This window comes from Diprion similis, chromosome 8 (genome assembly GCF_021155765.1).
Source record: "Diprion similis isolate iyDipSimi1 chromosome 8, iyDipSimi1.1, whole genome shotgun sequence".
Classification (NCBI taxonomy): Eukaryota; Metazoa; Arthropoda; class Insecta; order Hymenoptera; family Diprionidae; genus Diprion; species Diprion similis.
Window position 1 is genome coordinate 11,830,581 of NC_060112.1, and position 26,884 is coordinate 11,857,464.

Sequence of the window (26,884 nt, forward strand, 5' to 3'; positions counted from 1 at the left end):
TTTCACCGGCGAAAGTATATCGTCTGAGTTCTTTCTGCAGTTGTTCTGTGACTCAAGAATACGTAACTTGACTTGAAAAATCAAAGTTCACGTTGCCATGTCTGATCGCTACTCTAATTGCGTAAGACCTAAATCGGCTTTCTTCAATATGATAAAAATGCACATTCCATCCTCCCTCAACTGTCAACATATTCGTTTCGCCAAAATAATCAACCATATATAAAATAAATAGAGTTTTGACTAGCGCATAAGCAGTTTGACAGAAATTAAATAATGCGCGAGCTCCACGAGAACATCGTACATCATGAAAATCGAATGAAATGGGTGAAAAACGGTCTATGGCTTCCATTAATATAAAATTTACCCTTTCTGATCCCATTAGCAAATGACTCGCCGTGATGCTTGCTCAGCGGTATTAAAATTATCTATTGCAGAATATGGCGTACATTAGAGCGTATATAGAGTTGTGATAGGTAGCTAGCTTAGTGCTGAAATTAGTTAGAACGAATTTTTTGGTCCTGAACATAGCAGAAGTCCTGATGCTGAAGTTGAAACGACTGTGGCTGGAGTTCGTTTCGATTTGGGCCCAGGACTGGGGCGCGAAGGACTTAGCCTGAGAGACCCAACTGCTGGACTGGTCGACTATTCCCACTGGCGGAATGCCCTCAGGTACTCAGGGGTTTCACGGAGTTGGAGGATGGAATCGCGTGGGCACGTCAAGACACTAACAGCTTGGGGAGCAAAACATGTTATGGGGATTCAGACATCGCACTAAAGATTTACTTATATTATATCCATGTTTAGGTTTTAGATTATACTATAGACTCCTTAGTTTATAGAAAACATTAATTTTTACTATATAGGTGCTTCTTATAACTACGTGGCTGGTCGCAGATGATTATGATCGTACGATTGCTGCTGTACAAATTGCTTCATTTCAGTATTTCCGTACAGATAGAAAAAAAAAAAACGTTCCACTACTTTATCGATTGTCAAACGTTCACTTCTAAATTTTTTATGTTACAGAGGAGAAAAATTGTACGTCACTAAGGACAAAAGGTCTCGAAGTTCGTATTGGAGACGAATAGCTTGCTGGGGATGCGGTCTCTTGGTTCTAGCCATTGCTATTATTATTGCAATATTGGCCGCAAGTACGTATAACATTCGAATTAATGTTCGTTATTGAGTTTGTCAAGCGTTGCAAGTATTTATTTGTACATGCAAATGTATTCTGCGCGTGCGTGACTTTTCGTGAAAGTCAATGTATTTCGGAAGTTCGTTCATTGACAGCTCGATCATGTTCGCACGGTAAATAAATTCAGCTTATTCATTTTCAGCTGGTGTAATTCTTACGCAAGAGGAGACTCAGCCTTTGGAAAGTGACGGACACACGAGTTCACGCCAATTTGGCGACATCAAAACATCCGGCAGTCAAGAATATATGAGGAACCCCCCCGCCAGTCCCCCACCTGAAGCTTCAACTATACCACCGTGGCAAACAACCGACGAAACTTTATATGAAACAGTTCCCAAAGCTTTCGACGGATTATTGACATTGGACAATTTCAACTGGACGGAAGGCATGGATGATCCAAAATCGAGAGTTTACAGAGACGTTTCGCAAGAGATTGAAGAAAATTTGAAAGACAAGTTGCACCTGGCGGCGAACTTGTCTGTCGTCAAAGTCTACAACATCAGCAGGAATGGGGAAGTCAAATTCAGGATCAGTTACCCTCCGGTACCAGCGCCCGAGCAGATGAGGGATGAAGTTGAAAAGACGTTACAGGAGACTGGCAGTATGGTCGGTAAATACCATTTGTCGAAGTTGGACGTCAGTCGTCTGATCGACGATTGTAAACACGGTCAAATGAATTGCAGTGATAGTTGCCGATACGATTATTCCGAGGGTGTGTTCGTTTGCTCTTGTTTGAACGGGAAAGTGTTGGAAGCAGACGGCACGAGTTGCCACGACGAGAACGATCTGAGTAACGTCGATATGGATGAAGACATTCCTCACGTTCACAGCACCGAAGTGTACGCGCAAGACGGCGTTCAAGGAAGAAGCCAAGGACACGAGACAACCTTCAGTCCGATACACCAGGAATTAGACCACGCACCAGCCGTACCCGTAGGGATAGACGAACACCAACATGAAACTGTATCCGAGCCTGAACCCACTGGCGAACCCAAGTCAGAGCCTGAACCGAAAGTTGAGCCAATTGTTACACCCCAATCAGAACTTGAACCGACTTCTGAACCTAAAGCAGAACCTGAACCAACATCTGAACCCAACACAGAGCCTCTACCGTCTGTTGAACCCGAACCTGTATCCCAACCCAAGGCAGAACCCGAACCATCATCGGAACCCAACGTAGAGCCTTTACCATCTGTTGAACCCGAACCTGTATCCCAACCCAAGGCAGAACCTGAACCTTCTGTCGAACCCGAACCATCATCGGAACCCAACGCAGAGCCTGTACCGTCTGTTGAACCTGAACCTGTATCCCAACCCAAGGCAGAACCCGAACCTTCTGTCGAACCCGAACCATCATCGGAACCTAATGCAGAGCCTGTACCGTCTATTGAACCCGAACTTGTATCCCAACCCAATGCAGAACCCGAACCTTCTGTCGAACCCGAACCATCATCTGAACCCAATGCAGAGTCTGTGCAGTCCGTTGAACCCGAACCTGTATTCCAGTTCAAGGCAGAGCCTGAAACTTCTGTCGAACCCGAACCATCATCTGAACCGAATGCAGAGCCGGTACCATCTGTTGAACCAGTGCCTGTATCTGAACATGAAGTAGAAACTGAACCATCTGTTCAATTTACACCAGCATCCGAACCTTCTGTCGAACACGAATCAAAGGTAGAACCTGAACCTTCAGTCGAACCGAAACCAACCTCCGAACCAAAGGCGGAACCTGAACCTTTTGCCGAACCGGAGCTGAAATCCGAACCAAAAGCAGAACCTGAACCCACTGTTGAGCCTGAACCAGTAGCTGAGCCTAAATCCGAACCCGAACCTTCTTCTGAACCGAAGTCAGAACCTGCGCCTGAACCAAAAGTGACGGCTGCTGAACATGAGCCGGATGTAATGACAGCTACCAATTCAACAACTGAACTTGTCGAACCAGTTGTGCAGATATCCGAACCGCAACAATCTGTTGAACCAGAATCTGACCACCCACTTATGGCTGAGCCGAAAATTGAACCTAACGCGACTGAAGAAATTCAAAACGAGCCCACTTTGGCGACACACACCAGACCTGAGTCTAATTCGCCGAGTATTTCTTCGGATCAACACGATACTGTCCTGCAAGCAAATGTGGAATCTGAAGAAAGCACACCATCGTCTACTGAGTTTTCGCAAGTTCCTGGACACCCTGTGGAAGCAACCGGTCAGTCTGCTGTTGCGTGGGATTCCAACGCTGATGAAAAATGGAACACACTTACACCCACGTCTTTTCCAGAAGCTGATAAAGAGTTTGCGGAACAGATGGAACATAATCTGACATCAGGAAAATCACTTCAGGCAGAAGAAAATTCCGAGTCGATGAAAAGTGATAATCAAACACAGCCGATATTACCGTTTTCGAATATCACACCAGTTGAAACGTCGCAAGTTAGCCTAAATGAGTCTGAATATAATATTGTACCGTCCGTTGATTCTATCTATCATCTTGCAGGCAGCCAAGGCATGAACAACGAAACTTTCATGGTGCCACAGAATCCAGCACAATTCGAAAATGTCTCTGCTTCCGAAGCAGATGCCGAACACAACTTGCGGTCCGAAAATAACTCTGAAGTTAATCAGGCTGAATCTTCCACTGGAATAGTGAATGATCTCGCATTGCAAGATGATCTAGTACAACACTTCGTACTTCCATCCGAATCGCAAAGTGAAGCAGCTCCGGTTACAGACTCGAGAGAAAATTCGACCGTTTCACATATACCGGCGATTGAAAATGTACAACCAGGCGAATCCCCGAATACAACGGAGAATGTCGAAAAATTCGAACAGTCTCAAGGAGTATCAGGAGCAGCGATTGGCGAATCTAGAAGTAAGGTTATTCCTGATTATGACTCGTTTTTGGACTCAGTGATTCAACCTACCAGTACACCAACGCCTATTCGAGAGAGCATTCCGGTTATTGAGCAAGCTGAAGAACCGGAATCAGAATCAGACTCCGCGCCATTCTTTGCTACGACAATCAAACCTTCAGCGTCCGTAGAGCCTGAAACAATAAATGCGTCGAACAAAACGTCGGAAACAATTGTTGAAGCGAAACCTGGCTTCGCTAGTGAAGATTCAAATTCAAAATCTAATTCCAGCATGGCGGAACCATCTTTGACAAAAATGAACGACACCGGAATAAATGGAATTGAAGGCATCCTGAGCACATCTGGTAACGACCAAACACTACCGGAAACAACAGAGTACAACGTTGTAGAACACATGCCGCAAACTGTATACCAAATACTGCCAAAGCTCTTGGGTGAAAATGTCGAACCGTTGATAGAGGTTAATAAAAATGTAACGTCATCTGACGACCAGCACATCATGGTCATCGCTAACACCGAGTCTTCTACTGAACACTCTATGCATAGTATAATTCCGGAGTTATTGCCCGAGCGAATTGATAGCGCTCATTCAATGGAAAACCCACTTCACAATGATTCTAAACTTGATGATGTGCCAAAAATTAACGAATATCATCAAACCGAATACATTGATCACATTGAAACGCTACAAAACAGTCCGAAGCACCCACCTCTCCTACCGGAGAATACCATGGTCACTGAACATCCATTATATCCGGTAGTTTTTGCTGAGAATTCCGTTGAACATTCTGCTGACAAAGGTGAGTTCTCTGACGAGAAGCTCGTCGAAAACATGTCACCATACTTGCCAGACATCCAACACGAGAAAGAAATATCTAAAAAGGCTCCAAGATTAGATAAAGATGAACAAGATGAACCGAACCCATTCGATTCTCACGTACCAGATGTCATTGCGCATCATTCCGAGGAAAGCGGTAACAAATCCAAATTGCAAAGTGAGTCGAGTAACATCGATTTTAACGGTGCCTTAAATGAAGTTCATGAACAGCTGAATGATACTGACGTTGAACTATCTGTTGCTACTGAAATTAATAATGAAACACACGTGCACGGAGGAGGTTACTCTGTAGAAAATGCAAGAAATCAAGTACCAGTAATTATGACGGGTGTTGCCGTTGAAAATGCGGAAGGTTCGAGGCAAGTTCATTTGGAAAATAATCTCAATGACACATCTTCTGAAAATTCAAATAATCTTCAGCATGGCCTGAACAACACCGGCGAAGTATCGGTGCAAGATTTTAATGACAGCAATGGTCACAATCATTCGGTAAATGTAATTGACAACGGTATAAACGAACATCATCTACATATGGCTAATGAATCGTCAGTTGAAGATAACGCTGAGCAGGCCTTGAAAGATCAAGTTCACACCGATACTGAACACGGAAATGAATCTGCTGTAGATTCTTCTATCCACTCGGAGGGAAGTAACGATTCAGAAGAAATTTTGGGCGTTATACCATTGGAGGATGACTCCGAACGATCCGATAACCATGAAGCTGTACCAAAAAGTGAAAACGAAAGCTTGTCGCCACAAAGTAGCGAAAAGAAAATTATCGAAGGTACCACTGACACTGAAAACATTTCAACATCCAGTAAGGAAATAAACAATACATCGACAGACACACAAAAACCCGTACACTCGGACAAAGCTACAGTTGATTATACCCAGAGTATTTTTGAAGATCACTATAACGATATTGTGGACGAAAATGATTCAAATCTAACTAAACATTTCCAAGAACAAAAGAAGGAACAAAACATCAACGATGTAGCCAATCCAAGTAATACTAGCGCATCATCAAATGCTCAAAACACGACGATCTTACCAGTGCAAAGTGATGTAGATATAGTAAAGAATAATCAAACTTCAACCGAACAATCTACGGAACACAACGAAATTTCACACTCCTCTTATACCGACATTAACGAACAAACACCGGTACACAATACTCGAGAACAAGTGTCAACAATTTCTAACGATACCGATGTTGCAGCTGACGCAAATACTCTTACCGATCACAAAGAAATAACTACTGTTGAATCGATCTCTGATACCCAAACAACGATGTTATCGGGAATAATTAACGAGCATTCCAACGAGGCTAAGCTTACTACCGAAGTCCCCATTCTCCCGTTGGAATTAGAACAAACTGTTTCTGTAACCGAAAATGTTCTTCAGAATGACGAGACAACAACCAGAGAAAAACATCATGACCAGCAAACCAACGACACAAGCACAGTACCACCACTAACGTTTATCCATGGATCCAGTTTAGAAGGCAATGCTACTACCCAAGTACCCATTATGCCTGATGAGTTACAGACAACCGAAAATGAGATTTTCACCACTACAACTCCCGCAAAGATACTACAGAGTGAAGAGAAGCTGATGGATGGTGTAAGTATTAACTCTGAACATGGTCAACGTGAACACCAGATCAACAATAATAGTCAAGTGAACAAAGAAGAAATGAGTGACGAACATTTACAAAATATTCAAAATACATCCGTTCCCGTTCTACAACTGCCCACCGATTCACAGACGATTCTTCCTGTTCAAAATGAAGTGGTACTAATTAACGGTGAAAATACTAATGCTACTGAAAACGGTAACCTCCATCCACAAGAGCACACTAAAATCGTTGAGGAATCAACGCAAAAATTAAAAGCACGGAACGAGACGGAAATTTCACAACCTGGTCTCACAGGAATTGAAAATGTAACATCAAGCAATTCGGAATACGACACAACCGTTTTGAAAATGCTCACACCTTCAATTTCGGAGGGGATAGAAATTCAACAGGACAAAGAGACAAAGGTTACAACTCAAAATCCGATGATAACAACGGACGATATCAGACCCGTGTCCGAAGCAGTAGTAGATGATGTAATACCGTATAAATTTGATTACAAGCAACTTTTCACCCCGACTGGAAAACCAAAATTTGTTGAAGAAGAGGACTTGTCCGAAGATGAATTACGAGTGATTCCGTTAGAGAAGCAAGATATCAAGAAGAAAGCAGTTGAGAAGAAGACACTGGATAAGTACAAGTACAAGAAGGAAAAGGAGTTAAGCTTTGAGAATATAGGAAACGTGGCTACTGAAGTTGCTGAAGATCGCGAAACACCTACAACGACGATGCTTTCTGTTGAAATTCCTCCAGCAATTATCACAGAAATAATGACTAATGAACCGTCTGTTCAGCAAGATGAAAATTCGACCAGACAGGCGTTGGTTAGTACCTCGGGTTCTCCTGAAACAAACGTAGATGATATTGAGCCTACTATACCTACGATATTAGAAACGGTAGTTGATGAGGTGGCTCTAGGAAATAATAATAGTGAAACTTTACTTCCTCGCACTGATTCAAAGATTCACGTTATAGATCATGAAAATAACACTCATGTAGAATCATTGAGTGATTTCTTCTCCCCTGAGGCTCAGGATATCTTGAAGAATACCGCAAACACTCCTGCCGAAGAGACAATTCAAAAGGTTCAAAACAGCTCAGCGAGTTCCAATATTCCATCTATCGAAACGAAGATTGGAACTGACAGTGAAGACAGGCCAGAAATTATAGGATCAAACCAGAATGCAAGTGATGCGGTTGTACTAATACAAAATAATCCGATTAGTACAACTACTCGCAGTGTCATCGATGAATATGCTACGAAAATGATTGAGGCTGAACCAGAGACAGTGCATATTGATCAAAACCTCACGCAACATAATAGTACAGATACCCTGCCAGTAGCGGAAATAACCGCAATTGCACCTAATCAAACATCCGATGTTCAAAATAATGAGAATAGGTCAAAGAACGAAACAACTGATAAAATTTTGAGTAACCAAGAGACTTTTCTAGTTCAAAGCACTAGTTCCTCCGAGGAAAGCATTGATTCTGTTGCCAAAGGTGAAAACACTTATGAAGTTACTGAAAAACTCACGACAACCACAGGATCGATTGAAATTCCTGTTTCAATCATCGAAAGTGTTAGGCAGCCCGCAGGTGGTCCCCTTGAACTGCCGAATCCTCTTTTCTCGAAGTGTGCTGCTGGACAATTTCAATGCGTCAATGGCACATCTAGAGATGGTGCTTACTGCGTCAGCTTAGCTGCGAAATGCGATTCGGAAAATGATTGCTCAGACGGATCCGACGAATTCAACTGCGAAAAAGAAGGTTGTCCAGGAAATTTCCAGTGCTCTAGTGGCCAATGTCTCAAGCGACACCTCGTTTGCAATGGAATTGAAGACTGCGATGACGGTAGCGACGAGAAAAGCTGCCAGGAGTGGAAATGCCAGTTCGACGAATTCCAATGTCCTAACGGTGAGTTAATGTGCTGCACACCTATCGTTTAACAACATCTTTTCTTCATCTTTTCTTTTTTTTTTCAAAACACTATTAATTTTAAGTTTTCGAGTACCAGTACTTATCAATTTTGGATGAAAAAAATTGTGGATTCTACCGCCATTTGTTACGTATTCAATTCGATGCTCGCTTTTCAGGAAGGTGTATTCCGATTTTGTGGCAATGCAATGGTCGTCCAGATTGTGAAGATCATCGCGACGAGTACTCCTGTGCAGAGAGCTGTGGAAACGATGAGTATTTATGCCCGACTGAAAAATGGTGCATTCCGCTAACGTGGCACTGCAATGGAATACCAGAATGCGCCCACGGAGAGGATGAAAAACTGTGCGATTGTGCTTTGGATCAATTCAAGTGTAAGACTGGAGGCTGCGTCCCGGTGGACCTGGTTTGCGACGGCGTTGAACACTGTCCGGATCATTCGGACGAGTGGGATTGTTTGACGGCGAACTTGACCATCGGTCTAAACGCGACGGAAATGCAAAAGGAAGAAGACGACCGCGAGAATCACGGAGACAGTGACCTCATTGGGCGAGCAACCATACTGAAGATAAAGTAATTCATGCGATTCATCTACCATTACAAAACAGTGTAACTTAGTCTGACCATGAGGGGAATTTTAATCATCTAACCCATATTTTTCCAGGCAACCAAACGGTGAACGTCGTGTCGTTTGCGCTGACAATTGGACTACTGAACTTAGTGACGCTTTCTGTAGAGCACAGGGATACTTCTCATCCGAAGCCACAGACATGCTACCATCGGACGAAGGTCTGAAGCTTCTGAAACTGAAGTCTACGATAGATCTGAAGGCACCGTTGGTTACGAATTTCGAACATACCGACACCTGCGAAACAGGAAAGATCGTCCAAATCTCTTGCGAGGAATTCTCATGCGGTTCGCATTATCCAGAAGGACCAACTGCGAGATTGGCCGGCGGTACGCCCGCTGGTGAAGGACAATGGTCAAGTGTGGCTCTGTTGAAGGAACAAAAACACGGCATTGCTTGTACTGCTAGTGTTCTCAGTCCTATGTACGCCCTGGCAAGCTACTCCTGTGTTCACAAGTGAGTCCAACTATATGTTATACTCTGCTATATATTTAGGAAGATAAATTATATAGTATGTAATGACAGTTTTGTATACTGGAACTTGCAACACTTGCAATTAGGTATCGATTACGAGTTCGGACCACTTTTGGATGATCTATATAAAAATGATGCAATCGTCTTTCCAGATACAGACAGAGCAATGGCTGGCAGTTGTTCACGGGTAGTGATCTGCTGACTCCGCATGCGGTTAAAAGTATTGTGCCATATCCACAAGTGAAATATAATCAATTTTTATACAATAACGACATGACCTTGGTTGAGCTCGAAGAGCCTTTGGTCTTTTCCCGGAACGTCAGCGCCGTTTGTCTTCCGCAACATCCAATTCAGGTAAATTGCGATATCATGTTTATTCGTAGCAAATCGAATGGCCTCGGTATCTTCGATTCGCTATAACTTTTACGTCTCGTTATGCTTCTAGCCAAGACAATTGTGCGTTACGGCGGGCTGGGGCTTCCCGATGAACGGTGAAGTCAACCTGCAACAATACTTGAAATTCTTACCGGTGCCTACCTACGACTCTGAAGAATGTAACGCGACGAGTCATTACGCCGGTTTCATCACCAAGGACAATATTTGTGCTGGGTTTACCGACACGGACAAGGGACCCTGTTACGTAAGTATTCTAAGACGCCTTCGTGGTGAAAGTTTTCTTGGAAAATTGAAAAATTAGCCGACAAATTATGAACGTGTTAACTTTATTCTTCAGAACGATGAAGGTGCACCATTGATGTGTGCAAGCGAAACTGGTAGATGGGAACTTCAGGGATTGTTGAGCCATCACAGTCGATGCTCGCGAGGCCATCCAGCTATTTACTCGAGCCTTGCCCCAGCGTTGCCCTGGCTGCATCATTCGGTCCCAGCCCTGCAAGCTCGACCTTAGACTAAGATATTGCTCTTTTTACGCATATATATATATATATATATATATATATATATATATATATATATGAATGTGTACGTAGAACTCAATGCGGTGATATTCGGGTGACAGAAATTATTGTCATGAGACATATAACTATATGTATAGCTGCCCGTATTATTCGAGACATGGTGCGCAGAAGTCCTTTGATGCATGCATTTGAATGCGTGCTGAATGAATAGTTGTCGATGTTATTCGGCAAAAGATTATACGTATACGTGTTTAAAACGACGAAGAAACTCTTTCGCATAATCAGTCTAGTACTCTAAATGTTTTATTTTATCTTTACTTTTATTTTTCGTTAAATATGTATATACATACGTATTCTATTACACATGCGAGGATCAGGAGAACTATTGAAACGCATTAATGAATATTATTTCTATGAAGAAATGCTTCGACGAGTACTGAGAACTGGAAGTTTGGTAGATTATAAATGGAATCGGGCGAACAGTATATCTGCATAGACTAAGGAACCACATTGTACATATTGTATAAAGAAACTGTTTGATACGGTAAATGATTTATTTTGTTTCATTTTTTTTTAATATGCGTTAGGTGATAGGGTCCCTTAATTGTTTATTACGTAAGACAGAGATTCATTATTCATGAAAATGGAAATACCGAATATTCAATGATACGGAGCTTCATCAGATTCTCAATGAAAAAATAGGAATTTTGGTAACGTAATTAAGCGTATTATCCGGTCAAAGATTGTGGTGATATGTACAAAACTTGTAGGTTTGAAAATCAAGTAAAATATCGTTATTATTTTTCGTCAGAGATGTAACCAACGTATGATGATTGAACTTACGATAATTGTTTCATTTAAGAGACCCTTAGCCACCTTTAATACGAACCGTATGTAACGATAAATTTGTGTCAGAAATTCTGTTACAGAATTCCTGGAACGAATGTCGGCAGTTATAGTTAGAACTGAAGTATATCTATATTATACATATATATGTATATGTATGTATAGATAGGATAAATGTACATAATATATAATTATATTTTAAATTACATTGTTACACGGAATATTAACAGTACATAAAAGTAAACAAACAAAAAAAAAAGAAAGAAAGAAACATGTTTATGTATGCGCATAGTCAGTGATGAGTGCCTAAGTATTTTTATATCGTAAGCGAAGAAAATCAGTAAATGTAATTATAACAATCCATACTGTTGGAGTTTTTTTATCTATAAAGATCCAAACCAGTTTTATACCAATGATCATTTCTTGAAAAATCAATGTCTCTGTCATTTATATGGTGACTCGTGACAACTCCAAGAGTAATTGGGTAACAATTTGATGCAACGATAATTACTGGATTATGGGTATTATTGTGGGTATGTACATAAAATGTACTGCTTACAACATTTCAAAATTGTGTGTTATCAAGAAGGCGTTTTATTCATGGGAACCAGATATTAGGTAAAAACTGCACATAAAGTATTTACAAGTGATAAATTAATGAAAAAATACGTTAATAATATCTTCTGTTCTGTATTTACGAGTTGGTAGTGTGTACTATTTATTACAGTAGCTTACACTTTCAATTTCTGCTTAGTTACTAGTGCAATAAGAGTCTGGCCGATCATTAATCGCTACTCTTTCATCCAAGACATAGTTGAAGGTCTTATAATTAAAAAAAAAATCGTGACTCATTTCGGATAGTTAATAAATAAAATTAAACGCAACAATCGTAAAATGGGTCGTAAGTATTGAGAAATGATAGTGCACAAATAAATTTTGTTTAAATCAGTGAAAATCGATGTGAATTAAGTTATTTTTAGTTTCGTAAACTGGGGCTGCATAAAAAACTTTCTGAGGTAAAACAAGAAATAAATCTAATCCAATGGCTTGACCGGTATCGCCGCATTTTCAGCAGCTGTTACCGCAGCATCTAAAATGATAAGTGATCTAGAAATATTGTTTATAACAGAATTATATTTAGCGATAACATCACAAATTTCACTTGTAAGTTCCTCCGATTCATCGTGCAGTTTTGTGTATGACAGTGTCAAGTTATTCAACTTGTGTGTTGCTTCAGGCACGCTGCGAAACCGTTCTGATTCCAATACCGGTAGAAGTTCTTCCATTTTAGTTAACAGACGAGCATTTTCCCTCAGTTCAGGTTCTAAGGTGAGTATAAGTTCCGCTCTTGCTTCCATTTGAAGATCCGAATTCTCGAAATTAGGATCCAAATAAGAATCCAACTCCCCAATTCGTTTCACAACTGCGTTTGCTTTTTCTCGCCCAGAATACGACGACGAAATCAGAGTATGAGCATGGAGAAGACTGTCGACAACCGAATTTTCTGTCGGTGGATCATCGATCTGTGGCTTATTCCCATGACTAAAAACTTGATTCTCCAACTCTGCAACTCTCTCCTCCAGTAGCTCTATGCTGGACATTCTACAACCAGAGGAACAGTAAATGTAATAAAAAAATTAATACCTTGAAGGTAAATATGAATGCATATAAAATTATTAATACGCTAATAATCCTGACTTTGAATTTTGTGACGCATTTACTCAGTTGCCATAAAAAATATGGCAACACAAGGCACACCGTGCTTTTGAAATAAAGAGTCTAACGACTAGAATAATATTCTCTTGATTGAAAAGTGATAACACCAAAATCACAAATGATAGAAAAGTTCAACGGTCCAACTTGAACATGGACTTCGTTTGGAATCGCTGAATAGTACCATGTGTTGCAAAAGACCGAAACAAAGTTATCCGTTAGTAGTTATATTATTATAAGAACGTCTTCGATGAGATAATTTACACACTATGCAAAGTGAATTTGAAAGAAATCGCAACGAGATGGATAACCTCGTGAAATAATCATAGTAATTAGTAACGAACGCTGAAATATTGACCGATCAATTTTTACTAAGTTGAGGTTATGTCGGGCGTTACTCGATCTGATTTCTACTCACGTTGGACGTTCTTACAGAAATTGGCTACTTTGATTTTCGAAATAACAGCCTGACAGTACTTGGTAAACCGTGAAATCAGTGCGAGAAACTTTCTACGCTCTTAACGTGAACGTTAGCCAATTTTGCGCTAATTTGACACCTGTCATTCACCCTTCTGACAGATCATGCGAAAACTGAGATCAAAGATGGCGACCAATAGACTTGCGCTATCCCCCCCCCCCCCTGCCGTGTGACACAGTGCCTATCGTCTTACTCGAGTATAGCTCGCTGAAACATAATAGTACCGACCCGCATGGTGAAAAGGAAAAGAATTCCTCTCTTATGCAGTGGCATAATGCTTTTATGACACTTCTTCAAGATGATGTTGGCCAGGATTAGCGAGGTTATTTTTCTATCGTAGGTAAGATCGGGGTCTGTAAATGTAGGCCCAGTCCTTGATTACGCGCATTCCGGGATAAATTCGAATAAACTACCGGTCGAAGATAAATATAATACGTTCGACCGTTCGGCGTATTCTATTTTTGAATCGTATAGCGGTACTCGCAGACCTGCGAAAAGCGGAGAAGAATTCGCGAGCGTGAGGATACGCGGGTAAATTGCGTGAAAAGTCTACAATCCGGCAAAGTTTTTCTCGCGCGTTAAGGTAGCCTTGAATGTATAAATATCATTGTGATTATACACAGCTTCTCATCGGGGTGAACAGAATGTGTTTGTATAAAGTTTGGTGCTACATATAAACATAAACATCGGTACAATATGCTTTAAACAACGAAATCGATATCTGAAGCCGTAATAAGACCCGTAAATTATCAAATAACTGGAGGATTGTTTCCAATACCCGTCCAACTAATAACCACCAAGTTGGGAAACGTTACGGGGATCGCTTTGCGTCGCAATGGTTAAATAGTTGTAAACAGTCCTTGCCTTATCTACAGATCACTCCCAGCTTGGCGGGGGCGACGAGAAGTGAAGCAGACGGAGCAAGACCGAGCAGACCAAGCAGAGTAAAGAATCGAATAGTGGGGGGGCAACGCCGTCATGGCTGACATGTGTGGATTGTGTGGCCTGCAGGCGACGAGGTGAACAGGCGCGAGTGTTCCAGGTTCGTCCGCGTTGAAAACGCGCGTTTCTTAAGTGAATATGGAGAGAAATGGGCCGGGGATTGAAGGTGGAAGTCGCTAGCGACCGAAAGGCTGCCAGCCAGGGAGACAGATGGGCGAAATCTAACAGGATGGAGCCCAGGGTGTGGAGGACTCGGCTCCGCGGCGTCGCGGGCATCTGCCTGGTCTTGGCATTGACGGGTATCGTGTATTTGGGATATTTCTGCCCCGACCACGTTTGTGCCTTGACCAACCGTGATCTCAAGGAGTCCACGCGTCTCTCTGAGGGTTTCACATCCGGGGTTGTCGACAGGAACTTCCAGGGTCACCCCTCTTTCAAACTTCAGAGCATTCAGGGCAGTCTCGCCTACGAGGATGTCATCAACGACACGTTTCAATTCGACATCAATGCCCACGATGTTATGGTCTTTTTACACATACAGAAAACCGGTAAGAAATATTTTACACCTGTACCCAGTATACCCACTCAATATTCAATTGTTTCTCGATCACACTGGCTTGTTAGAAAACTCAGTGTGAACCATGGGTAAAATTCAGCTTCAAACGTATCGTCAGATTCAATTTGCTTGCTCCATGCTGCGACAAAAGTTAAACCTGTCAAGGGCAACGAAGTTCAGTAATATTTGACACTGGACAACCGTATGCAATTCATTGTTTACTCAAGCAAAGTATGCTCTCAATGTTGCGTTATTTTAACATTACTAAGTTCAGCCACACAACAATTTATTTCATTCCCTGTTAAGATTTTGATTTAATTGCATTTCAAAAACGGGCTTAACGTGGAGAAATGTTTTTGTAAACATTCAAAATCGATTTGTGGAAAAACGTGACATTACATTAAGTTTAATAAACCAGTTTCACCGTCGGCATCGACCATTTGCGGCCATCCTAGGTCGATACGACCCCAGAAACTAATGTGTTTTTGACGGAACGAAAAATAACAGTGGCCACAAAGGGTTAACAGAATCTTTATAAGAAACTTGGTCCAGATACTATTATTGTGTACAACAGTACCCAGATCTGTTTATCTGAGAAAAACTGAAATTATCCCAGTGATTCACTGCTTCAAGAGCGATGTTTTTCACATAGAATTATCTTATAAGAATACAGAAAATCTAATTAAAAATAGAATGATGACTATTGTGTATCATATTTTCCTTTCTTTTTTAATACTCTTCATTGGCCGTGTGATTTACAATTGTGTTTATGTAATGCTTTACGTTAGAATGTATAAATTATCACATCCGCAAAGCACAATGATAAGTGACGCAAGTTGTTTAAAGTGAGATATATTCGTACCCAACTTTGCACTTTGGGTTTGCAACAGTTGACTAGTGGCCTGAGGCTACTACTGGGTCGAGCTCAGAAATAGCAGTTGCTTATTTTCTTGTTAGCCGATTTCTTGCGTCATTCAATTCAATAATTTACCACTTAACTATTTGAGAGTTGAAGAACTGTAGCCAACTGCTGAGAAATTGTTATCAATAAATTGACTACGTCTTGCAGTATCTCTTTGAGAAAATAGAGAAATACCTAACTTGTTATGTAACTCTCACTGTGATTTTCGGTAAGAAGTAAGAGAGAGAGAAAGAAGGATTACATAATCAGCTACACGTGCCAAAAATTCCATATATATTTGCCCTTTTTACTTTCTCTAAATTTAAATGGCAAGTCTTCAGCGTCAAAGAGTTTGCCTTGAGACCTATTTATGTTACACTTATTGTTAGCCTCATAAGATAAAAAAATCCTACAAAAATATCGGAATATAAATTTGTGTATAATTTTACAATTATCCCAGTAAAGTCTGACCTTGTTCCAATCTGAAAACTAATGATTTTGATCAGTAAATAGTAAACCAACTTTTAGAAATTCAGAGAATCACAAAATTACTGAAAATTTTTCATATATCCGTTATAACTAAATGTCTCTGAAGTCGTTTTAAATTTTCAAAACAATGATTTAAGTTTTCATATTTCATTCCATTAACATTACTTACTTCAATCTGGTCAAGTTTAGCAAATTAATTGTAGGTTTACAAAACATGATGACTGGGCATCAAATTTCAGTACCGATTCTTTAAACAAGTTCTGCACATTCTCTAGGCAAAGTTTTTACAATTATGTAGCAAGGGATAAATATCATTTGAAAGTTCAACTCTGTAATGGACACAATGCAATTGAAACACAAATTTCAGAAAAACACCAAGTTTTGTGATGCAATTTTTATGTTTGCATATACTTTCGCATTTAAACAACTTCAAAGTAATTATCGATGCTAAGTTGCGTTGAAAAGTATATTTCTGAGGTAAACGATATTTTTTCCATAGTTTTTCACCACAAGTTAACTTGACTGAAAATTTCCTGGGAAAGTCTACCATCAAAATGAAAACATTGTATTCTCTGATTGCAGGAGGTACATTATTTGGTAAACACCTGGTGCGCGATTTGGATCTGCAAAGACCGTGCTCGTGTCATAGACGGCGAAAACGTTGCTCCTGTTTTCGTCCAAACCGGAACGAGAATTGGTTATTTTCTCGGTATTCAACAGGCTGGAAGTGTGGCCTACATGCGGATTGGACAGAACTGACGAATTGCGTTGATTCAGAATTAAATAAGATAGAACCGGCAGGAGTGAGGAGAAGATATTTTTACATAACAATTATCAGAGATCCAGTAGCAAGATATTTGTCGGAGTTCAGACATGTGCAACGAGGTGCCACGTGGCGAGGAGCGAGACATTGGTGTGGGGGCACTCAGGCCAATATACCTCAATGTTATTCAGAGCCAAATTGGCAAGGAGTTACGTTAGAAGAGGTCAGTCTGATAAAAATAAAACTAACTAATTTCGTTCTGAAATTCCGAAAAGTAACAGAACATTTGGGTTTGTTATTTGTGCACTTATCTAACTAATTGATCGCTCATAATTAGGTGATCTTAATTCTTTCCAGTAACGACTAGTATATGAAGAGCTTATCTTTAGCATTTCATACACCACTTGCTTTGGTAATTCATTATGCTTTCTCTTATCACTTCAGTCCTCTGTTAAGCATTTGAGCCTTAGGTTCTGTTTTCCTCCTCATACTTGTAAGCAGATATGCACTGACATACAGAAAGTGAACACATTTATGACTGTTCCATGAATTAAAGCTTCACATATACTAATTGGTGCCTTTTTCTCCATTTCATTACAGTTCATGCAGTGTCCTCACAACTTGGCAAGCAATCGTCAGACTCGGATGCTTGCTGATCTGTCCATCGTAGGATGCTACAACTCGACACTAAATCGAACGGAGAGAGATCGTCTCATGCTTGAAAGTGCCCAGCGTAATTTATTATCCATGCCGTTCTTCATGCTTACTGAGTACCAAAAGGTGAGAAAACCGTTTTATGTTATTTTAATACTGAAGTGGTCATAATTCATTTTGGGTCGTCATTAATGTTATTCGTTATTGTTAATCGCTGATAACGCAAAGCAAGCTTCAGTTGCACATGGTAACCCAATCATCCGCTTCCTATTCTCCCATTTCTACGCATTGCAAATCTGATGTATCCCAGCCTTGAAGGTCACTTGATATCACACAGATTGCTGAAATTGCAAACCATTCTACTTAGATCTGCAATGTACAACTTTCTACAAGCTGAAAAGATGCCCAGTGCTTCAGGAAAGTTCTGAAAATATCCTTGTATACATCTGTTCAAAATAATTCCAGAAACGTCCTGGAAATTTTACTCACAGCTTACACATTTTCATGGTCTTATTTCCATGATCTTAACCTTCCGAATTTTATTGATTTGCTCTGATTTTATTCTTCTAATCTATGTTGTTACATATTTAGGGAAGCCAGAATTCTTCAAGTTATCATGTTTCTGCGTTATCAGGGTTCATCAGGCGTAAAATGTCTCTTTGATACCACACGCGCTTTTTGTAGAGTACAAATTGTCTAGTGAAAAAACGCGGACAATCATAAAAAAAAGACACTGATAAAATAAAAGTCTTAAATTTTTAAAGCAATACTCTATATAACTACGTTTACAATTTTTTCTCACCTTTCCGTTTTGATAATTTGGGTAATATCGATTCCAAAAATTAAGTTTACAATTAGTAATGAATTAAGAGTCAGGCCCAACCGATTCATTCTTTTATCGTAAATTTATTAAAATAAATTCTCAATTTGCATGATTTAGTTTATTCTGCAATCATATTTCGGTTACTTTTGCGGTTATTTTATTTCGCGTGAAATACCGATTTTGTTAACTGCCAAGTACTAAAATATATCGTTCAGCTGACATGAAATTACAACTGTTTCAACAGCCGCTGTCTTTAAAATTCGTCTGACAAATATCTTGAAATTGTGTCTCCTTCAATTAAAATTGAGTCTGAAATTCCCTCTCATTAATTCATGCCAACCCTTTTATCCTACTCATAATTTCTGCACTAATAATTTTAAAAATACCTTATCATTTCCGAGACTTTGGGCCGTGGAAACATCATGTACTTGCATTGGCAAAAAGGCGCAAAGACAATCGATCGTTTATGGTTGACTAGTAGCAACAAATCTGATCAACAACTGATTTTTAATTGGAACAAAATTTGAGTTTATATTGTTGTGTCAAATGATTTCAGCAGCATCCAACTGAAATCATTAAAATATTATGAAGCTGAAATTGGTCTTATTATCTTTTAGTATCTGTATCGAATTTCAGATTTTTCCATCTACTTTCATAGATCCTTAGGTTTATAAAATAGCGGTATAACAGCATGGCTAATTATTACATGAGGCACATCATCTTGCAAACTATACACAGTGTTAGGCTTCAAATTGATGTTTATCTATTCTTGTCCCTGTTCAAGAATAATGGCCGTAATATAAATATTTATGAGAAACCTTCTGAGCCATGTGTGTCCCATTCCTGCCTCATTCCTCTTACCCAGCCTACCATTCAATTGTTTATTTGGGATTTTGGTCTACGTTCACGTCAACCCGTTAAAACTTATGGTCTCTGTATTCTGTACTTGACTGCTAATTGCTACTTAATCTTGGCGAAATAAATTCTATTTCTGAAGTGACAAGTGTATGATTGTGAAGTACACATACGGTGATACTTTCTCGGTGCAATTTAACAATACAGAAGCTCTGAAGATTTCGCATTTATATTTTAATTGTACGTAAAATATATTTATACTAACCATGAAAGATGTGAATCCATTTTGTAAAATGGAATCAAGAGGCGGACTCCGTTTAACTCGCAATAAATGTTGCAAATATTCGATATTGGATTTTATCGTTCTCTAGGTTGGGCAGTATTCGTTTGAGGAAACATTTGGCATGCGATTTGCAGTAGCGTTTAAGCAACACAATGCAACACTAAGTGCGGCAACAAGGGCGACGCTTAGTAAAGAGCAGCTTGATGCTGTGGAACGGCTCAACGGGCTGGACCTGAAGCTGTATAAATTTGCAAAGACACATATGTTTCAACGTTACACGATGATTAGGGATCGTGATCCACATTTTGTTGACAGGTTTAAACATTTGGGCGAATTGTTGTCGCGACCAAGTGTCACAGAGTTCAACTGGGATTCTGTTATTGAAGATACAACAGATAACGACTAGTATTAATGTAAATAAGATAACATTTCGAAATTTCCCCCTATTATCGTCTGAGCAATTTATGTTGTTCGGTTGATTACCCAGTGATTGTAAAATAGCACTTAATTACGCTAAACGAAAAGTGCTTATTAATCTGAACTGTAACTATGACCAAATTATATGCGCAAAATCAATTTACTTACAGAAATATGTCTGATTTTATTAGGTGCACACATTTTTTTTGTTTGCTAAATTTTTTACCCTTACTGTATTAGAGAATTTGTTGTAAAGTTTACCTTTACATATAGTTAAAACTCAAAGAAATGCGCATTGAGTGACGCTGATAAAACTACCAGCACTCCTCCTTATTTATTTTTCGTTTTTTTTTTTTAAGCTTTTGCAACAACTTATTTTATACAATACTGTGTTTTTAAATCATATAATATACTTTTATGCCGCTATTTTGAACTTGACATAATTAACTAGGATCGAATGACTGAAACTCTATGCTGTGTAAATTTCACGACTGTTCAATTTGTTTCACCTTGACAAGCTTTAACGGGAAGTTAGTATATTTAAATACGGCTGCTATACACTTGAAACGAAAATACGAGTTGCTTTCCCATTGGTCAATTAGTTGGTACATTGAAACATTTGAATATCGTCAAAGTACATGAAACAAATAGTAAGAAAAGGTTGTCGAAATTTCATCCAATTTTCTTTTTTTTCAAACCAACTGTAAAAGCATTCATTTGTTGTTCCTAAAACTAAGTTTTTGTAAAATCTTGATCTCTGGCTCAGAATATGAAAGAAAAACAAGTTTTAAATATTAGATTTTCACGATTAGCTTATTCGATAATATGCAGGAATCGGAGATTGGATGTCAGTAGGAAGTCATTTCTATAGTCTTATGGAAATCTCAAATCAGTATGCAACCCACAGTGAGTAACAGGAAGGTTGAAACATAAAAACTTGAACCTGACTCGATTTCAGAATCATTGTATTCAATATGATCATCTTATCCTTTTTTTTAGTTTTTGTTTCTTTAACATGTTGAATCGAAATCGTATATAGAGTTGACATTTTATTTTGTATATATATATATTAAGATTGTATATTTTTAAATAAATAATTTGCATTGCTGTTTCAAACAAAGCAGTATTAGGTTTAATAGAGAGAGTCTCGAGCGTTCAGGCTGTCTGTGATAAATTTTTCTTGCCTTATCGCGTTTTCAGAAACATTCACTAATTTTTTTTCCCTTATTATCCTTTATTACTTTTTCTACTTTACGATCAACTCCATTTAATACTGAAGTCTTGCACATGCATTTCTCTGTATCAAGTTGAGCACACTTACGAAAGTGTAAATTCTTTACCACAGGGTAGAAAACACCAGTGAATTACATAAATGATACGTATTTAAGCTTTATTATTCCAAAGAGATTGTACATAATAATATCTTCATGTGTGAATGTTCTAAAATGCGATAACACGCTGTAAAATTTATGCACATATGTATTTAGGTTCAACATTTTTCAGTGTAGATTATTATTTTCTGATAAATTCTTTATAATACGGATTATTATTAGTAAATTATCAGTAACCATTCATCCAAGATAATCGGATGTAGATTAACTTTGGAAAGGAATACGAAAATCAGTTGAAAGGCAATGTACACAGATTGGAGTCAATATTATATAGCGTTACGTCGGAATTCGTGGATCGTTCATATCATTATACTTTCATTTTAGATAATGGTAAGCCGAAATAGTGATAAATGTAATTAAAAGATGAGTAAGTAATTAGTATCATGTGTACGCATTTTGTCTTATGTTGTATATAAGAATTAGCGACCTGTGAATTGTCAGTATCCTTAAAATATGTAGATAAAAACCTTTGATTATTATAGTTTCGAGGAATCTTTCGTTTCCATAAATTTTATAACAAATTGCATTATAGGCTAGTACATTACGTAAAAATGTTGAACTTTCCAAACAGTATTTGATTTCAATATATTTTCCGCTCGTGTCTATTGAATTTGAATGCAAATCAAAAATGAAAGTGAGTTGTCTAGAATAGTAATAATGAACGTTGTAAGTGCAATAAGACTCGCTGGGTTACCACAATAATAGTTATCTCATATACCAACCAGTCATGAAACATAGAAACATATAATATGTAATATAGGTAATAAGATAATGTCGTAAAGAAATTGTTTCTCAAAAATACTTTAGGCTTTTACTATTATACGTTATTTAAACAAAAACAAACAAAATAAAAGATATATATATATATATGTATATATATATATATGTAATTTTTTTTTTTATTTCTATCGAAGAAAAGTTGTTATTAAAGTCAAGTACTTTTATGTTGAAACTATATTCTTATTAAATGTGATAGCCAAGTCTTTATTTTATTTCAATTTATGCGTAATACGTTGAAAAATTTTTTATTTACCGTATGTACGAGTGATATTAAACTTGTCTTCGTATGTCTTCCAAATAACGTTTCAATTTATACCTATAACTTGGTTATACCTACTACGAAAATTTATCAGATTAATACCATAACACGAAATTTAATAACTACTTTTCTAGTAAAAATGCGAAAAGTAAAATAAACAGAAATACGACTGTATGGTAGACATTTTTAGTTTAAATAATTTCATATGGATATTGTATAGCACACCATAGATAACAATAAGGAAATGTAATGTTAAGGACCAAAGATACACACTTACGTCTTTGCAAGCTTTCTCAAAGCTTGCATCACAAGCAATAATAAGAGACAGAGTTTTTATATATCATCACAAAGTAAATTTTGCATACAGTTTGGGTTAAGGAGGAAAAGAGAAACTAGCATAAGATCAAAAGAACAAGAAGAAATGAGAAAAAAGTATTGTAAAGATCTTTATGGTATCGCAAATGTGTCGTTTTAATCAGCTTGAATCAAGGGTGTTCTGCAGGATATATACAGCTTGTGATAAAAATTTATTTGACACTTACTCAAGTGGAATATTTTCCCAGTAAATTTTTTTTCATTTAAGTACTGTTTCATTACATTCACTATACTGAACATCATTTTCAACTTAGCTATCAACAAAGGCAAAACATTGACCTGCTCTTTTACAAGTAACCTATGTAGTTTTTAAAACAAAATGGTCGGAGTCTCGATGATAATTAAATCGCCCCAATAAGGACTGGACACGAAAGTGAAGTCGAAAATTGTAAAAACACCATCCGTAACTGCACAACGTCATTCAATGATATCTATTCGAAATTGTGCCATATCATTCTGTGTTTTGTATCTTCGTTGCATAATACCTTAGCTGTAGCTTAAGAAAAAGCATTTTGGTAGTCGAGCTAGAGATATATCACGTAAACAAAAATCGTTTTGTAGTTATCCGGTGTTTAAATAAGCAAATATCAATTGTCCCTGTAACAATTGAAGTTCTCAATCATAATCGTTGCAACTTTGTGACGAATTAAAGAAAAAAAAAAAAAAAAAAATTTGCATATTTTGTAAATGAGGCAAATTACTGAATCAATTTTAAAAACTGCCTAACATTTATGGAACACAGAAAAAGAGTATCAAAATCAAAATATTTTTTTGTAAATGTTTTACTTCTCATTGTGAATATAAAGAAAATAATAATTAATTAAATAACAAATGAAGTGCATCATTAACATAAGCTAGATACTTGAATGAAATAACTATTTGAATATAATTTGAATATTTCTATTATGTTCAGCTCCTAGGTCTTATGATACGATAAAAGTGTTCCTAGTGCATTTATCGACGTAACGCTTCGAACGTTATCATCATTATTGAACATTGTAAAACGTAATAACAACGCATAATTATCTATATCATAAATCAGATCATCACTACACGAGATTTAGTCAACGAATAAACCATGACGTCCGTTTAATGGAGCGAATAACAGGCCTAATGCCTTTCGTACCTTGTTTCAGCCAGTGTACATATTATACCATTAGTCATTAAGGATTCGGAAAATTATATAATAATAAGGATTGACCGATACTACATAATTATATATAAACAAAACTAGGCTCACAAATGATCTAATCAATTACTAATTATGTAAACCTTCTAATAAAACCTGAAAATTCTGTTAACAATTTTTACAGCATTTATAGGGCTCAGACTAAATTTTCCATAATCCGTTTTACTGAGATTTATAACTAAACGAGCTTCGTTTATCCAGCAACATAATTTCATTAGTTTTTTTTCTTGTTTTAATGTACAGTAGAAATAAAAAATATCATCATATTTGCCATCTCGAAAACTGCAGCTTCCAGGTCACATATGGTTTACAATAAACTCTTTCTTCTTTTAACGATAATTGAAAGTAAATATTTAATCATTGTCTTGAGATATAATTTTAACTAATATTATGCTAGTTGTTTATTATATTACATTGATAAATGCAGCATCATTAAAATATTTCACACTCACAGCCGTTGTGTGTCAACTTTGATCAGAAAATACTGTGTGAGCGTAACTGGGTTAGTTTCTCTTCTTATTGTTGAATGCTTTTCGTGTGTCCTTTTAATAGCCTGTGGAATACATATGCTAGAGCAAGGATTGCTCGAGCATTATTTTTTCAAACCCATTCGGTGGCGGGTATGCAAAATCATCCAATATTATATCTAAAATAGCTCCGTCGTCGACTGAAAAGGAAAATTTTCGATAGTCATTACAATTTACAATCGAAAATGTAGAAAAAAATTGTGGTTCCAAATTATCCATGTCCTTAAATCATTTAAATATTAATATAAGAGACCCAAACTTCATATCTTACCATAGAGGATGGGGTATATGGTTACTTTTATTCCCATGATGGGAACATCTAGCAGCTTTCCATTCAAATAGAAGTTCAATTCTATATGATCATATGAAATCCCCTGCAATAAATGTACGAACAATTATTAACATTTTTAATTTTAAGTTACCGTGGTAGCTAATACTGATTTCATATAACAATGGTAGGTAAAATATATAACTAACAATTATGTCACCCTCCTGAGCGATGTTCTGGACCTTGTGCAGTTCTTCTGAATTATGACGTATTATACCATCAGAATTCAAAGCCCAACTTTCCTGATCACTTCCCCCTACGGCGGTATTTAGTTCGGTAGAACGCGTTGCTAAACCAACTGCCCAAACTCCGCCTTGCTGGATTTTCACCTCAAAGTAACTTTTACTTTGTGCCAAAGGTGCATTTGTCAAAGCTGCACCTCGTCCGCATACTCTCAGACCATTCTTTACAATCACAACCTCGTGACCTATAGTGAAAATATAATTCATTAAAGAAGTATGTAGAACAAAATTGTTTGCAATTTTTCAACATTCCTTGGAAATTTGGTCGTATATCTACATATTTTGTTACATTAATATGTCGAAAAAAATTCATATTTTATCACTCTTCAAATCTTCTGATTCAAACATAAAATCACGTACTCTAGGAATTGAATCAAATTGAGAATTTCCAAACTTACAGCATTGTGGTTTCAAATACATTAATTTTGAAGGAAAATTAATTTTTGCCAATCTGTGCAATTTCAGATTATCCCGTTAATGTTACTTTATTTCAAATTACTTACACGACCTGAAGTAATACATTACTTTTAACATTCCCTATCACGTTCCAATATTATTCAAAACTCAATATATGAAATGAAAGTATGAATGACAAAAAATTTTTCGCCATCACATTTTGTATCAGAAATTTCAAATTTGCAACCGAACTTATGTTATGGGAAAAATATTAATGATATTGTGAAATCTTGAGGTTATGGTCGTCGCAAGATACAGTTCATTGTTTTGAAAACGATGGACAGCTATGGTAAATTTTTCGGCACAATTTAAAAGAGATGATCAATTGAGAAGAGAGGAAAAAGAAATTACCCATATGAGAAGTGTCTAGGGCGATAGGGTTCGGTTCCCTTTTTGGCATTTGCGTTGTCGACAGGCCGAGGCCGTCGAAGCAGTTTCTCAAGCAGCAAAACATCGTCTCATTCAGTTACAATTATCCTATCTAAACTTCAAAATTCATTATCTCACCGCGCCACACTTTCGTCCACGAAATCGGCACACACTACGCGCAAACAGTTCGTACCTGTCCGGCCTGTCCGGCAACACACAAATTTACACGTATCTTTTGATTTAAATATCACGGAGCAGACGGCATCTCGCCCGTATTACGATGATGACAGATCGTAGAATTGGACGCGCCGCCGCTTCGTTTCATCAAGCTATATAGGTATGTAGATAGAGTAGGAAATAACGGAAGATATAGGCTCTCATACATACATCCATACAAGTGTAGGTGTTAAGGAAGAAGATATAAAAGTCCTCTCTCACTCTCTCTCTCTCTCTAATGACGCATGTATGTAGTTTCATTTACTGCGCATGCGCGAGTAGAAAGAGAAAGGACACATACACAACGGTCTTATCTATGTTTCAGTTGGTCTTGGGTCTGTTTCTCTTTCTACAGGCAGGTCAGTTCAGAGTCGCCGAAAGCTCGGTTCATTCCGTTCTCGCTACCGGCGCTGATCATTGCCGAAATTGACGATGAATGAACGCTTGCGTGAGATTTGAAAACAGATTTCTGGGTGATGTTTGTGCGGAGCGGCCGTGTGTGCATAGATTCATTTCTCTGTGAATGGACATAGGCA

At 38.0% G+C, this 26,884-nt stretch overlaps 4 protein-coding genes and 1 long non-coding RNA gene across 10 annotated transcripts in view; 2 read left to right on the plus strand and 3 right to left on the minus strand.

The window, feature by feature from the left end:
• The window catches only part of LOC124409701 (microtubule-associated protein futsch-like), a 44,719-nt gene extending 32,723 nt beyond the window's left edge, over positions 1–11,996 (plus strand). For both annotated transcript variants that reach the window (XM_046887484.1, XM_046887485.1), the window contains exons 4-14: positions 529–669; positions 1,027–1,151; positions 1,338–2,341; positions 2,420–2,467; positions 2,708–8,456; positions 8,636–9,050; positions 9,142–9,561; positions 9,732–9,933; positions 10,025–10,219; positions 10,313–10,519; positions 10,556–11,996. In XM_046887484.1, the coding sequence (XP_046743440.1) occupies positions 529–669; positions 1,027–1,151; positions 1,338–2,341; positions 2,420–2,467; positions 2,708–8,456; positions 8,636–9,050; positions 9,142–9,561; positions 9,732–9,933; positions 10,025–10,219; positions 10,313–10,486 (8,473 nt within the window). In that variant the 3' untranslated portion in view covers positions 10,487–10,519; positions 10,556–11,996. The remainder of the gene's footprint in view (positions 1–528; positions 670–1,026; positions 1,152–1,337; positions 2,342–2,419; positions 2,468–2,707; positions 8,457–8,635; positions 9,051–9,141; positions 9,562–9,731; positions 9,934–10,024; positions 10,220–10,312; positions 10,520–10,555) is intronic.
• LOC124409705 lies at positions 2,213–2,912 on the minus strand. The gene is made up of 3 exons (XR_006929533.1): positions 2,877–2,912; positions 2,403–2,570; positions 2,213–2,324 (listed from the first exon to the last, which is right to left on the minus strand). It is a non-coding gene; the product is annotated as an uncharacterized LOC124409705 (long non-coding RNA).
• A 14-nt stretch (positions 11,997–12,010) lies between the features above and the next one.
• Positions 12,011–14,416, minus strand: LOC124409704 (dynactin subunit 3-like). Of its 2 annotated transcripts, none has more exons than XM_046887491.1 (2): positions 14,398–14,416; positions 12,011–12,944 (listed from the first exon to the last, which is right to left on the minus strand). In XM_046887491.1, the coding sequence occupies exon 2, from the start codon at positions 12,941–12,943 to the stop codon at positions 12,377–12,379; it is 567 nt and encodes a 188-aa protein (XP_046743447.1). In that variant the 5' UTR covers position 12,944; positions 14,398–14,416; the 3' UTR covers positions 12,011–12,376. The 2 variants fall into 2 exon arrangements, with proteins under 2 accessions (XP_046743447.1, XP_046743446.1); XM_046887490.1 differs by lacking the exon at positions 14,398–14,416 and adding an exon at positions 13,474–13,665.
• A 35-nt stretch (positions 14,417–14,451) lies between these two features.
• Positions 14,452–26,521, plus strand: LOC124409702 (heparan-sulfate 6-O-sulfotransferase 1). Of its 3 annotated transcripts, XR_006929531.1 has the most exons (5): positions 14,454–15,023; positions 17,004–17,407; positions 17,785–17,964; positions 19,888–20,291; positions 21,943–21,953. XR_006929531.1 is itself a non-coding variant. In XM_046887488.1 (4 exons), the coding sequence occupies exons 1-4, from the start codon at positions 14,624–14,626 to the stop codon at positions 26,467–26,469; spliced, it is 1,068 nt and encodes a 355-aa protein (XP_046743444.1). In that variant the 5' UTR covers positions 14,452–14,623; the 3' UTR covers positions 26,470–26,521. The 3 variants fall into 3 exon arrangements, 2 of the variants coding, with proteins under 2 accessions (XP_046743444.1, XP_046743443.1); XM_046887488.1 differs by lacking the exons at positions 19,888–20,291; positions 21,943–21,953 and adding an exon at positions 26,386–26,521 and having other exon boundaries at positions 14,452–15,023; XM_046887487.1 differs by having other exon boundaries at positions 19,888–22,171.
• On the minus strand, positions 23,100–26,462 carry LOC124409703 (SPRY domain-containing protein 7). Of its 2 annotated transcripts, XR_006929532.1 has the most exons (5): positions 26,115–26,462; positions 25,215–25,492; positions 25,009–25,111; positions 24,663–24,877; positions 23,100–23,545 (listed from the first exon to the last, which is right to left on the minus strand). XR_006929532.1 is itself a non-coding variant. In XM_046887489.1 (4 exons), the coding sequence occupies exons 1-4, from the start codon at positions 26,215–26,217 to the stop codon at positions 24,780–24,782; spliced, it is 582 nt and encodes a 193-aa protein (XP_046743445.1). In that variant the 5' UTR covers positions 26,218–26,462; the 3' UTR covers positions 24,446–24,779. The 2 variants fall into 2 exon arrangements, 1 of the variants encoding a protein (XP_046743445.1); XM_046887489.1 differs by lacking the exon at positions 23,100–23,545 and having other exon boundaries at positions 24,446–24,877.
• Positions 26,522–26,884: the final 363 nt, after the last annotated feature.

Coding starts and splice junctions, on each gene's coding strand:
- LOC124409702 (XM_046887487.1), top strand. CDS start 14,624: ATGGGCCGGGGATTGAAGGTGGAAGTCGCTAGCGACCGAAAGGCTGCC. Junction 15,024..17,003: donor TTTACACATACAGAAAACCG/GTAAGAAATATT, acceptor CTCTGATTGCAG/GAGGTACATTATTTGGTAAA. Junction 17,408..17,784: donor AAGGAGTTACGTTAGAAGAG/GTCAGTCTGATA, acceptor ATTTCATTACAG/TTCATGCAGTGTCCTCACAA.
- LOC124409704 (XM_046887491.1), bottom strand. CDS start 12,943: ATGTCCAGCATAGAGCTACTGGAGGAGAGAGTTGCAGAGTTGGAGAAT.
- LOC124409703 (XM_046887489.1), bottom strand. CDS start 26,217: ATGTTTTGCTGCTTGAGAAACTGCTTCGACGGCCTCGGCCTGTCGACA. Junction 25,493..26,114: donor CCTAGACACTTCTCATATGG/GTAATTTCTTTT, acceptor TTTTCACTATAG/GTCACGAGGTTGTGATTGTA. Junction 24,878..25,008: donor CATATACCCCATCCTCTATG/GTAAGATATGAA, acceptor TTTCCTTTTCAG/TCGACGACGGAGCTATTTTA.